Source organism: Vanessa cardui, chromosome 11 (genome assembly GCF_905220365.1).
Source record: "Vanessa cardui chromosome 11, ilVanCard2.1, whole genome shotgun sequence".
Taxonomy (NCBI): Eukaryota; Metazoa; Arthropoda; class Insecta; order Lepidoptera; family Nymphalidae; genus Vanessa; species Vanessa cardui.
This window is the reverse complement of record NC_061133.1, coordinates 12,830,672-12,845,798: the sequence shown is the minus strand read 5'-3', so window position 1 is coordinate 12,845,798 and position 15,127 is coordinate 12,830,672. Positions and strand designations below refer to the sequence as shown.

The 15,127-nt window shown below is 31.7% G+C and overlaps 1 protein-coding gene across 1 annotated transcript; it reads left to right on the top strand.

Moving 5' to 3' along the window:
* Positions 1-13,769: 13,769 nt before the first annotated feature.
* On the top strand, positions 13,770-14,444 carry LOC124533404. The gene has a single exon (XM_047108636.1). It carries the CDS (start codon positions 13,770-13,772, stop codon positions 14,442-14,444), a length of 675 nt encoding a protein of 224 aa, XP_046964592.1.
* The last annotated feature ends 683 nt before the right edge of the window (positions 14,445-15,127 follow it).

Here is a 15,127-nt window from a genome sequence, read left to right as displayed (position 1 = left end):
GGTCCTTGGAGTTGTAATGCAAAAAGCTTTATTAAAAGTATGACACCTCGCCTTTTTGCCTCCACTGGTGACAAGAGTGACAAAGGCTTGACGACCTCCGTGGTCAAGTGGTGTTTACAGCGGTTTTTCGGGGTCCTGGGTTCGATTCCCGGCTGAGTCGATGTAGATTATCATTAGTTTTCTATGTTGTCTTGGGTCTGGGTGTTTGTGGTATCGTCGTTACTTCTGATTTTCCATAACACAAGTGCTTTAGCTACCTACATTGGGATCAAAGTAATGTATGTGATGTTGTCTCATATTTATTTATTTATAAAGGCTGATTCCGTTTTTGCCCAGAGGATCAGAATTGCGATTCAACAGGGAAATGCTGCTAGCGTTCTTGGGACTGTTAGTAATTCATTTTATATATATTTAAAGAATTAATGTTAATCATTTTATGACTGTTTTATTATTAGTATCAGTATTAATTATAATTATATTAATATTTTTAATAATTATTAAAAAAAAAAAATCGATATGTATCGCTGAATTGCCTTTTTAACGGTCATTATATTTAAAACAAAAGGAGAATACACAAGCAACGAAGGGGTTTGTACAATTTCATTAATTTCTACATTTGTATGCAAACTGGCCCTACGTAATATATCCCAAAGAAATGTGATTTCGCAAGCTGTTTACGTTCACAAATTGATAATTTGTATTTACTAAATCTGGGTATACATAAGTCTGTATGTTAATGTGTGCGATATATATCTAAGAACGAACGAAACGCTTTAAAAGAATTCGCAAAAATATTTTGTCAATTTTATTAAATAATTTGTATTGTATTCCATTATTTCTTTTAGTATAATTATATTATATAAACAAATGAGAAAGATATGTAATCTTAACCCAATATTATTTACTTATAAACGTATTAACTTAACTGTACTTTTGAAACAGTTGCTGTTTTTTTATATACCAGTTAAATATCACTTCACACCATGCTTAATTTTGTACGTATTTGATCTTCTACCAGAGAAGAGGTCGCCGTATATGATATGACTGTTTGCATGACTTTTAATTACCTTTATTTTTATTTATTGACATCATAAGCTTTATTTTAATATTCTTGTATTAATAAATACCGCAAAAATACAGTATTCAGTACACAAATAACGTGGGTGAAGTCGCTCGGAGCGGGTGTTTATTATGAATAAAGAGTTCGTTATACTTTTATTACTACTTTAGAAATAAATGTCAAGCGTTTTTAAAAAAATCGAGAATTAATAACGACATCACCTGAGGCTAAAGGACGCTGATTTTGTGAAAGATAAACGTGTGTGGTCTGAAGATCTCATAAGCAATTATATTAATTGTTAACAAAATATACACTTTAAAAATAATAATATACAATTTCGTTTTCGAAGAAAAAAAATCAATAACGTAAAAATCATTACCGAAACTCATGATTACTTTAAAATTGAATAATAAGCTATTTTTAATGTCTTCAATTGTATGATCACCTCGCTGACTTCAGCCTTCCTGACATTACATCCGATATATCATTCAGGGCTCATAAGTTAGTTTTATATAGTACTAGCGACAAGCCCCGGGTTCGCACGGGTGCAATGCTATGACATTACAGTAGAAACTTCCAAAATTATCAGTGTTTCTTTACTATATTTGTTAACTTTCTTTATTCTACCGCCAAACAACAGTACTCAGTATTGTTGTGTTCCGGTTTCAAATGTGAGTGAGCCAGTGTAAATACAGGCACAAGGGACATAATATCTTAGTTCCCAAGGTTGGTGGCGAATTGACGATTTAACGAATAGTTAATATTTCTTACAGCGTCATTGTCTATGGGTAATGGTGACCACTTACCATCAGGTGGCCCATATGCTCGTCCGTCAACCTATACTTAAAAAATAAATAAAAAAGAATATTGTCCATATATTAAATTTAAAAACCTTCCTCTCGCGTCACTCTATGTATTAAAAAATCGCATCAAAATCCGTTACGTAGTTTTAAAGACCTAAGCATACATAGGGACATATAGGGACAAAGAAAGTGACTTTGGTCTATACTAAGTCATGATTCTACTGGCACCTCTTGAGAAGAGAAGAATATGGAATATTGCGTGATTAGACCTAGGGAAGCCCCTAAAATTTCAACAAATAAAAAGTAAAAAAGTAAATAAAACAAGGTGTAGAAACCTAAATATGTCGGATGAAAATCTTCCACATTTGCATTGAAATAGCGTGGTGAACGCTACACTCATATTTCCACTGTCCATCCCTTAACTCATTTGAACCGATGTTTTGCGATTTTGGTGCTCTCAGCGCTGGAAAAAACCATATACGGGATTTTTGTGCGCCGCCTCTGATTTACTTAACGAAGCTTAAAAGTCTTCCTCAGACAACCAGGCAGACGTAACATTAATAGGCCTATACTGATAATACTCAGGTAATTATTAAATATTCATTTGATTCATGCAGTTATTAGAATGACACATAAATCATCCTTTAAATTATAATACTTCACTGCATCCAATATCAAATTAGTACTAAAATAAAATACAGTTCAAAAAAGGTTTTAAAATATTTACCTGAATGTGCGCTTCGAATAAAAACTTAACCGTGTCCGAAGCACATAAAATTGAGATGGGACCACCTTGAGGCTGTACTGAATCGAACGCAAGAACAAATACTAAAACTGATTCTTAAAGAAAAAAAAACATACATGGGTTTATTCGATTAGGCTAACAATTAATTGCTTGCCTTGGTTTGAATTGTTATTAATTTACTTATTTTAGGAAGACAAGAATACATATCTCTTTGTTATTTAGGGCATAAATGGCACTTCAAATTTTATAACCATTTCATATTCATGAATTAGTAGGTATAATTACACTAACTCACTTACTCTTTAAGCCAGAATACTGCAATACAGCAATACAAACTATTGAAGTTTGTTAATAAGACTGGAATAGGTCTGCATAAAATCTTACCATCAGTTCTAGCAACTGTGTTTTTCTTTTCCATTTCCTCTAACAATAATTTATGATGTGTCAATTTTGTTTGACATTTATAGATAAGGTGTATTATTTATTAATTAACGGTTTAAACTCGGAAAATGATAATGTTACACGTAATATAACACACAGGCTTAATAATTATGGAGTTCCGATAAGGACACTAGTAGTCTGAGGCGTGTCAATTAAAATGTTAAGAAAAATTCAAGTAATCTCATTACAAAGAAGACAAGGCTCATTGGTAATTTACAGAAATGGAATCAATTTTAAATAAAAAAAGTGATCTTTGTCGGTTCGAGAAAAAAAATTGGATACGCTGACAAAATAATGGATTGTTTTCAAAAGAAACCTTGGAACAAATTTTCTGTCGTGTCTCGGGTTAAATACTGCAATTAAATAACAAGTTTTTTTTTATTTCTTATCTGTTAAACGATGTTAATGAAGGGAATAAGTGCTAAAGGATAATAGTTGAGTTATTTCCCTGTTTACTGTGAGATCGTTCAACTATAATTTATTTATATCAAAAGGAAACTTTTATAGTTGTGAATAAATATTTTCTGACTAAAATAGCACGTCTCGAAAGGCGTTGCGCACTCATAACTGTTGTCAGAATATTTTGTGTTCGCGATTCGAATAAGTTATTTTCGCGCGGTAATCATAGTCTTTGAACACTTTCGTTCAGAAATATAAGCTAATACAATAAAAAATTAATTCAATATCAATTCTAAAATCTTTTGAAATTAAAATAACGATTATTTAATTATTAATTAATAATCAGACATACTTGTCATACATAGATTTTACAAATTAATACTCATATTAAAGATAAAATAATTTTACATTTTGAACGTTGAGTTTTAAACATAATTCACACGTTCGCCATTTAAAATATTTACATAAAGACATTCCTTTCTCTTGACAAGTTTAAAAGGCGTTTTAATTACATTATTTATTTTACTGCCATATTAACAGATAAATAAATATAATAACGTTTGTTTGAGAGTTGGTCTGTGTGGTTATTATGTTCGCTCTTGACTGTTATAAACTGTCTAGACTTCATAAAGCTGATTACCAAGCTGATTAGTAATCTATAATATACATTAATGTATGATATCGCTAAAAATTGTCGTACATTTATGTATATTAATATTATAGATGTGAAAGTAACTCTGACTGTCTGTCTGTGTGTCGCTCTTTCACGACCAAACCAATGAACCGAATTTGATAAAATTTGATGTGACGCAAACTTGAAGTCTGAGGAAGGACATAGGCTTTTTTGCCTAATACGTGATAACTTACCTCTTAAAAGGGCGAGCAAAGTGCGGCTGATATTTAGTTTACTATTAAAAGCACAATAGATAGTACATAGTATAGTTTCGTACATTGCTGAGTCTTATGTGAATGGTTAAAGCCGTAAGCCGTTACTTCTGCAGCTGTGTACAGTGAAAAAATTAGTTGAAAATCCTTCAGAATAACTGTCACAAATCCTCTTAAAGATTTAAGCTACAAAGCGTTGGACAGGGCTTCAAATATCAATCCGACAAGCTGTTAAAACAACAACAACAGCCTGTAAAATCCCACTGCTGGGCTAAAGGCCTCCTCTCCCTTTGAGGAGAAGGTTTGGAACATATTCCCCCACGCTGTTCCAATGCGGGTTGGTGGAAGACAAGCTGTTAGAATATTATTTATTTCATGCGATTTTATCGTCGCAATAAAAAATTTAGATAATTAACATAATTGATTATATCAAAGTCATGTAATCCTTAAGTTTTGTAGAAGACTAGTGACAGTATTATAGATTGCAATCTGATTTAATATATTGAACCAGTGCACTAATTACGTGCCCATAAATCGTTTTCTTATTTTATCTGATAAAAATCGCAATCTGAATAACTGACAAAATGTTAAGTTAACGCCCTGTTTAATTGATCAATCACCACAATAAATCAGCGTTTTTTATTTTATCAACAAATCAGACGACCACACGAACTACTTAGTGGTAAATGAAAGTCTTCACCCATGATCATGGGGACTGTAAAATTCTACAATATTTTACATAAGAATGGCAATTCTTAACACTGACCGACCATCAGTACGATTCTTTTTTTTTGGCTTTTATTTGTGCCAAAAAGGCACAGAGATTCTTTCGCCAATGTCACGTGCGAATTGTAAGAATTAACTTCGCACGTCACTCGTGAAAAGTTGACAACTGACTTACAGTGATACGCCATTTTGATACGTGTCTCTCATAATTTTTATAATCATTTGAGTCAATTTAATATATTATATTCTGAAATTTCGATCTCGTATTCTACGATGCGATTCGAATTTCTTGTTACTTGTATTTATTTCATCGTTATTTTTTCTTCTAATAGATTGTTGCACAAACCGTAATAGAATTAACATATTTATTCGTTATAGGTATGGATTAATTTTGTTTTATCAATAATGTGTTTTTTACTATATAAATAATAATTGGTAATTTCGTAACATGCATTTTACGAAATGACCAATTAAAGGATATGACAATCAGTACAATAATATTTTAAATTTACTTTATGCAATCTCGACTGGCACACACTCTTGGCACAAACAAAAGTCATTAAAAAAATATATATTTACTTTGACTTTAAAGTGAAAAATTTACATAGAAAGTCTCAAAACTTTTACGTACCTACTCGAAACTTTTTTCCTATTACTATATACGTGGAAAAGTACTTGAAATTATAATTAGTATAAATCGTGAGCTATGACATAATGTATTATATATTCATTGAGAACATTAAAAGTATTTAAATATATAATAAATGCAACCTTTGACATGGGTGGTTTTATATTATGTTTTTGGCTATTATAATTAATTGATGTGCAGATCATTTAAAATATAAATATGTATCATATGTTAATGTATATATAAAAAGCACTTTAAAGGATTTTATTGATTTATATACGATTATTACTATGTCATAAAATATATAGTGTAAACAATATGAAGTTTTAAGTGGTTTGTTATCAGATTTATATATAAATATATTTCCGTATGTAGAGTAGAACCGGGTAATGCCGGTCAGTGGGTATTACCGGTCAAAGCGAAATTTCCTATTTTACTGCGTTTCGGCGAACACACACATACACAGAGCGTGGTGTGATGTTGCCGCGCGCCAATGCCCAGGTCCCTGCTTAATTCCCTCTCCGACGTTTATGATGAACGCAGGTCTATTGTTTTTGCGCCTAACTGAAGTAATTTTTTGGAGTAATATAATAAGAGGTGAGTGTTAATTATTTCACATTTCTTATAATGTTATTTGAGATTTTTGTAGCATAAATACTTAGCATTCAAAGTAATAATAGTTTTTGAACGTGTATCGACAAGTTTCTATCTTGGAATTTAATTTACGGAAATGTTCCTAGTCGGGAAATGCCGGTCACGTTGACCGGTAATACCCGCAAGTAAAATTGATAAACCTATTTATTTTTATGTTCATTTTAATGTTTCTTTATTATTTCAAAATGTCTACAAGAAGAAACCAACTACTTTCAAAGGCGTTATGGAGCCAAGATCAACTACACATAGGTTTTAGACTAGTGCAGGAAAGAAAAACTATTAGGGAAGCAGCTAGATCTTATGGTGCGCCATTTTCAACGCTTCAAGAAAGACTAAAAACCCAAAATCGTGACAAGCTGCAACTGGGACGAAAAACAGTCTTCACAAGGAAGCAAGACGATGAAATGGCTTCTCAAGTTAAGTACCTTGGTAAAATATTTTACACCTGCACTTCGCTTCAGAGACCCAAACAATATTAGATGAATCAATAAAATATGACCCACCAACTCATTATCAGGCGAATTCATCTAAATCGCCATCACTTGCTAATGTGATTGAACCAGCCTCGACAAATGTACCAAGAACTCCCGTATTCGAGAAACCGTCTAATATCTATATAAACCCCACTCCTTCTAGTTCAGGATGTGAAAAGACTGTCAGTGTTAGGTATCTTCTGCCACTGCCAAGTCAGTCGAAAGACAAGAGAAAAAAACTATCTCGCAAAAAACACGCAACAATCCTTACAGGAACTCCTCACAAGCAAGTTTTGATCGAAAAAGAAAAAAGAAAAATTACGAAAGAGAAGAAAACACCGACTCTTAGAATAAAATCTGAAAAAAAGAAAATTAAAAGAAAAGGAAAATCGATCGAAGTGGAAAAGACTATCAAGAGAGTGCTTCAAAATAAAAACAGGCATAATGAGAGTACGTCGGACTCGGAAGTGGAAATGACAGATTTGCGTGAAGATGAAGACACTGACGCTAATAAGGATTGTGAAAATAAATACATCATATGTGATGATTACGGGCAAAACAACGAGCTATGGTATAGATGTGTGCTGTGTGGTCTCTGGGCACATGCTGAGTGTTCTGATTGCGACTCCCCTGAGGGTTAAATCTGCGACTTATGCCTTCACAAACTTTGACCGGCATTATCAACCCATTGACTGGTATTAACCCCCGTGGTGTATAATACCAGTCAAAGTAGTTTTTTTTCTTAAATACTGATTAGAACAAAATTGTTATACTTATTGATCTCAATCAATGTGATTTTGTAAGAAGAATACCAAAGCTTTGACTATCGAAAAGATTAATAAAGAAATATTCATTATTATCTAATTTGTAATTATTTCTACTTAAGTGACCGGTAATACCCATTTTTACTCTAATGAGCGATTACTAATTAGCATTGCTTCTTATTACTTACGGTGATAAAACATTTTGATTCCTAAATGCTATAATAATAAAATAATAAACATGGGACAACATCACATACATTACTCTGATCCCAATGTAAGTAGCTAAAGCACTTGTGCTGCTATAAATGCTGTAATTATTAGCAATGTCGTATATTATATTATTTCACGTGAGTTTCGAGTTTCTTTTTATAGAATACCTCTGTGAGTAACGAAGAGAAGGTCGAGCTCATTCTACTCCTTCCAAGGGGGATGGCTACACACATGACTGTATTTCATTGAACACAATGTTCACGAAATTTCCCTTCCAACACGAGGCATTATAAACACAAATTAAACACAAAGATACCCATGGCAATGTCATGACATTTTTTTATTGAAAAAAGAAAAGCTCGTGTAGATATTTTCCATTATATATTGTTGTTTATGTTTTCTTAATTGAAACAAAATATCAATAATATATATCATTTCGCACATTATTATTTATAAAAGTTTATTATACTACTACTATTTTACTTTTATTATGAATCGAAGTTAATCAAAGTCTTGAATAATTTGAAATTTTAATTTTATAAAAGCAAGGTCAAAACGTCAACATCGTTCTTATCTTAATCTCTGCATACAATAACATTTTAAATATTGTCTGTACGTGTTTTTTTTTTCAATATTGACATGTGGTTTCTACTTACAGCCATTGAAAATATATATTTTTTAATAATCTGTATCTGTGCCGCAATGTTTAATATGTGAACTAAACGCACACAGGTATAGGACGAAATTTGAATTTAGAATAGTTTCCATAAAATAAAATTATTTAAAATATTTTTAACCTTATTCCCTTAATATAAGGTTGGCGTAGTCTTTTCTGACTTTGTACTAGGGGCTTAAGAATTACTTATATTGGAGACTGAAATACATACTATGAATAGCTTGGGAATGAGATGATCGCCTCCAGGCTCTTTCAAATCACAAAAATATGTTTATTATTGTATATTGAAAAAAAAAAAAAATAGATCGCGCTGAGTTTCTTTCTTCCAGTTCTTCTCAGGTCTGAGGTATTATATTCCGAACCGGTGGTTTACCTTTTTAGATTTACGACAATCAATAAGAAAGTGTAAACACTTTTTGAATAGAGGTTTTTGACTTTGACTTTACTTGAATGTACAAATCGTGGTGCATGGAATGGTAGCAAGAATTCGTCAGCTTTTAAACAATTATTTATTTCACCAATGGAGGAAATAAGACGGGAGGTATATGTTTTAGAAATTTAATGAATAAATTAAATAAATTAATGTTTATTTATTAAAGACATTAAAAACATTTAAATAAACACAAAGCCACTGTTAGTTTCGAATTGTTTTATATAATTTTTATTGCATTTTTATTGTTCTAATGTTTATCAATTAGGTAATAAAATAGGCTAAATTAATGTATTATAATCAATCGTTTTTTTTATGGAAATATTCTGTTATAATAACGGTTGCTATAGGTAACCTTAAAACCTATTTTAGATACGAATAATGTTTGTTTTGATTATGATTTACGTGTCACATAAATAGTGGCATCATATCTGTATGGTAGCTCGTTAAGGATCTTTCATAGATGCTATTATATGTAATACTAACGAAATGCCTCCGCTTCACATGTGATTAATTTTTATTACTGTTTCAATTTTATAGTTTCAGTTAGTTATCCAACAGCCCATAATGCAGCGAAATTTTTTTTATATCAAATTATATAATTTGGAAACAGTGATATCTCTTAAAAATGTTCTGTTTTAAAAGATTTCTCTTCGAATTGTAAGAGACAAAATATGATAGTTCGGTAAATATGTATAATATAGGGTATGTTAGGAAAAATGTAGTTATATATCAATATTTTGTTGTAATTTGATTTGCTCATTACATACGAATACGACGTGACATACATAAAAAAAAAAAAAAATACCTCATTATAATATTACCATAGAGTTGTACATATATAGAGATGTCCTTAATAAATGACTAAATTCTTGAGTCTGATCTGTAAGCGCTGTCATGTCGGAATGTACACACGATTCAACAACAATATCATATTTTGTCGTCATTGCTAAACATTCAGGCCAAATGTCATTTAATAACCCAGCTCATTATAATTTAGACTACACAGAAACATGAAATACAACATTCAACACCATCTCTGTAAGTCCTCTGTTCAAAATTTAATACAAGTGTATACCTACAATAAGATATGAGTATTATGAAAACATACACTGACTTAATGTATGCATGAATATTGGTTATGATCTGAAGTTTAGTCGAGATAAACAATAATCAGGAAATATCATGTTCCGACATCGCTAATATTGAAAATAAAACGAGGCTTGACCGCTCTATAGTACTTGCTTAAACAAAACATCAAATTACCACAGACTAAAAATTATGAGAACTGGTACAAGCGAAAAAAATAAATAAAAACAAATATATATATACTTAATAACGGATATATTTATTAAAACAAATGCATTAAATTAACGTCAAACGTTACACAAAATCAAAATCAAAACATTATTTATTCAAGTAAGCTAATAAAAGCACACATAAAGTTACAGTTACACACAAACATAAAGTTATTTGTAGTTTTTCTATTAATTATGATTATTAAACAACATACGTTACTAAAGTTCCATTGAGAATTCAAATTGTGCCAAAATGAGGTTCCCTATCAAAACAGCAGACATAATAGTTGAACAATGTCCAATCGGCACAACTAAAAGCCATTAAACCAAGAATTTAATTTAATTGAACAATGTCCAAGGATCAAACACACAGGAAAAGGTTTAATATCAGTAGAGTTTTTCTGTAACGATAAGCTCGTAATATTCCATGATCGTGAAATGTCAGAAAGTGATCATTGACTAATAATTGTTATAACATTTAAAGTGTATACGCATTAAAGTGACGTATCACTGTCAGTTGGTTTTCAACGTGTCACGAGTGAAATACGAGGTGAGTTTCGAAAGTATAGCTCTGCTGAACTGAAGCATATCATTCGCTTGGATTTAATATATTTGGTAGCTTGTTTTGTTCGATTATTATTCATGAAAATTTAAGTGTCAAAAATTTATGTAGTCTAACGATGTCCGTCTTTAGAATTGATAGTGGGCTCCACGCTCGATAGTATAACAGTAAACTCAATATATTTCCCATTGTCGGTTCTTACGACACCAGTTAATATAATAAGAAGCAGAAGTAAGTGCGAAAACCAATAAACTGCAATTTTCCTCTTTGCCATTTAATTTAAACATTTTAGTACAAATTGTAATCTGTGGACTGTAGTTTTTTGGTGTCATTATTACGAACACAGTTTTTGCTACTTCTAGAATATACATTCTGGAAGCTAGCAAAAACTTGCTAAGTGGCAAAATGCAAAAAAAGACCCAGGAGCTAAATGAGGAAGTGATAAAGAGCTGAGGGCGTTTCGGTTGGAATTCGTAAAGTAATTAAACAAAACCAGTTTCAATTTATGAGGACAGGAGGCTGCTCCAGTTTGCGCAGGTGCTTCGAACAATCCGACGCATTGTGGTGACCGATGAATACATTAACCGATGTTTGTTTACTTTCTATAATACGATCGTATTAATCCATCCATTCTATTTTAAACAATTTTTAAAAATAGAATGCTAAAGACAATTTAATTTACTTTTTAAGGCGTCAGTCACTATTTGAATAAAAGATAACCTCTTTTGTTAATCGAAGATATTTTGTTAATTTTAATTTATTTTAAATAGTGGCCATGTAAAATATATCTACATTTTTATTCCTTTCCTTTTTCCTATACCCTTTATGTATTTTAGTTTCTTGTAATCTAAGTAGTATACATACAAGAAGATTTCTTTATATTTATATATTCGATATTTTGAAATATTACCTATCCCTTGTTCCTTATATAAGTATGTATATACAATGTACATGTATGAATGTATTTAGCTATAATTTCCATATTCCAATTGTGATCGTAAACAAATAAATAAAAAGCACAAGGCAACCAATAAATGTTATTTTTATAAATTAGTTCTCCTAACCAATTGAATATTGAAATATGAATTATAGGAAGTCGATGAACTGATTTATTTTATTACAACTGAGCAAGTATGGCCATTAACGCAGTTCGTATTCAATAAGTATTGACAAGCATGATAATAAATTTGGAGCAAGAACAACGAATCCTCAAGAGTTAAGAAAACATAGAAGTGATTTTATTATTACTATATTTCTTTAAAAACGTCTTAAAACTAAAAATATATTCATACAAATTTAAATGTTATGCACAGCTGGCTAAGTTATATTATTGGTCGTCATTTTAATTACATATCTTACGTTATATTTGATATCTCTTAAAAAAGCTGACAGGAATACTTAAAACAAGTGCTAAATAAAATTGCTAATTATAAACTTAATAAATGTTTATTTCTGTGCTGTTAAATAACATTAAGTTATTCTAAGCAATTTTGATTTAGAAATTATTCGATAACACGCTATTAACGGTAAAATGTATGATGTATGGGGGCGTTCAAGTATTACGTAATGCAATTTGGGGGAGAGGGTATGTCGTAAAACGTTACGATGCGTTACAGGAGCGAGATTAGGTATTCTTACAACACGTTGCGTTAGACAGTTTTTTAATAGAAAAATTTGGAAAACTTGAAGACTTTATGATGCGTTATTACAAAATTTTATCTCATCATATAAATAATATATTATGTTACATACTTAGATTACAGTTTCTTCTTTATGTAAATTATAAAAAAAATAGCAAAAAAGCAATTCTCTTTGACGTGTCTATTCGTTCGTAAGTCTGTAGCGCCGGTGAGCGCAAGACGAGCCCCCGTCCCAATGTCGTTTGAATGCCAAGGGCAGAAACCGCGTACCGAATAAGTCAAAAACACCAATTATATAAATCCTAGACTAGATAACTACTATATTACTTTTTGTTATACGCGAATGTAAAAAAATATTAAAGATCAACGACAATTGTTTTTATGGTTATTAAGTATTCATAATTATAATCGATCGACACTTAATAATCATACCAATCCAACTGTGCGTTATAAATTAAAATATATATTCATTTAGTTAAAAAGGCATTGATATTGTTATAAGTTTAATGATAAATCAGTTTTGTACTTAAGGACCTAACTACCATTGTTATTGTCAGCTCTACTTTTCTATTTATAACAGTGGGTTGCTTATTATTATTATAATTGGTTGTAGGGCTTTGTGAAGCTTAGTTGGTAGGTACCTTTATCCTTTATCAAATACCATATATTCTTCCATACAGCGATGCAATATTAGACGACAATCATATGTGGTCTGTTTTACTAAATTTTGACATGATTAACACACCCAGAAATCAATTACAATCCCAGATTACGATCGATTAATGTACCTACTTAAATAACTGTATAAAGGATGGTCGGTAAGACGTATATCTCGTGACATTAATTCAACACAACAGCGTAATTCAGAATAAAGGTACTCCATCTTTATTAAATTTATCAGGACGTGTCTCTGGTAGCAAAATGAATTCGGGTTATTTAATCAGAGTAGGATTAAAAAGGGCAAACCTGAGACAGAAATAAAAGAAAAAAAAACAAACAAAAATAAAAGTCAAATACCAAAAGTTATCCCTCTGTTTTTAATCTCAGTGGAGACTGAAAACATGAGGTAACCTATATTACGAGATGAAACATACCTATATATACGAGGTTTGTTCAAAAGAAAAGGTGAATTTTGAAATTTCGCGGTCTGTATGTATTCAATCTTCGATTTTTTCTTTTTGTTATGTTGGTACATATATGGTTCTCAAATGTAGATATTATCAGCCATTTTGAATTTGTAGTTTTCTTTTGACAACTGAAAAAGAAAAGGCGTTTTTGTATGTTCTTCGATTTTTTATTTCTGAACAAAATGGATCAAAGAATCTGTATTAAATTTTGCGTTAAAAATTGAATAAAGTGTTCCAACGCTTTTAAAATGTTGACTGTGGCATTCGGCGCGTCTATCTCTTATCTCAAAAAAGTGTTTATAAGTGGTATAACCGCTTTACAAACGGCCGAGAAGATTTTGAAGACGATGAGCGTCCTGGAGTCACGTCATGCAATCACGTCAACAAGCGAAGAAAACATCGAAGCAGCAAAGAAAATAGTTTTAGAAAATCGTCGAGTCACTATAAGGGAAGTTGCAGAGGATGTTGGCATATCAATTGGCTCATGCCATACAATTTTTTCCGATATTTTGGGCATGAAACGTGTAGCAGCGAAGTTTGTATCGAAATTGCTAAATTTTGAGCAAAAGCAACGACGCATTAGTATCGCTCAGGAGTTGTTGAATGATGTTAACAACGATCCAGATTTGCTCAAAAGGGTCATAACTGGTGACGAAACCTGGGTGCATGGCTATGACGTCGAAACCAAGGCTCAATCATCCGAATGGAAGCGACCAGATGAACCGAGACCGAAAAAAGCACGTCAAGCTCGATCAAATGTGAAGGTTTTGCTCACTGTTTTCTTCGATTACAATGGCGTCGTACATCATGAGTTTTTGCCAACAGGTCGTACGATCAATAAAGAGTATTACAAGGAAGTAATGCAACATTTACGTGAAGCAATACGGCTCAAACGATCGGAATTGTGGAAAAACAAATCATGAATTTGCATCACGATAATGCACCAGCTCACACATCAATGCTTGTTCGTGAATTTTTGGCTAAAAACAACACCATAATCATGCCTCAGCCACCTTATTTACCAGATTTGGCTCCCTGCGACTTCTTTCTATTCCCTAATCTAAAGAAAACAATGAAAGGAAAGCGTTGTGCCACTATTAACGAGGTAAAGTCGAAATCGAAGTACGAGCTAATGGCCATACCGAAAATGGCATTTCAGAAGTGCTTCGAAGATTGGAAGAAGCGCTGGTATAAGTGCTGTATATCTGAGGGGGATTACTTTGAAGGGGACAAAATTAATATTGACGAATAAATGAATACTTTAAAAAAAAAATCAAAATTCACCTTTCCTTTTGAACAAACCTCGTATATGCTTTTAATGAGGTTCTATGTTAAAATTTTAGATTGGGTACGAACATCATCGCTACATAGTATAAAACAAAGTCGCTTTCTCTGTCCCTATATCCCGATGTATGGTTAAATCTTTAATACTACGCAACGGATTTTGTTGCGTTTTTTTAATAGATAGAATAATTCGAGAGGATGGTTTTCGTATATAATACATGGACAATATAGTAAAAATCACTGATAATTTTAAACAAATTCTGTAGTATATTTAGTATCAGTATTGCACCCGTGCGAAGCTGGAGCGCGAGTTTTAAATATA

Bases quoted from the DNA above. Each gene is read 5' to 3' on its own strand.
- LOC124533404 (XM_047108636.1), top strand. From the start codon at position 13,770: ATGTTGACTGTGGCATTCGGCGCGTCTATCTCTTATCTCAAAAAAGTG.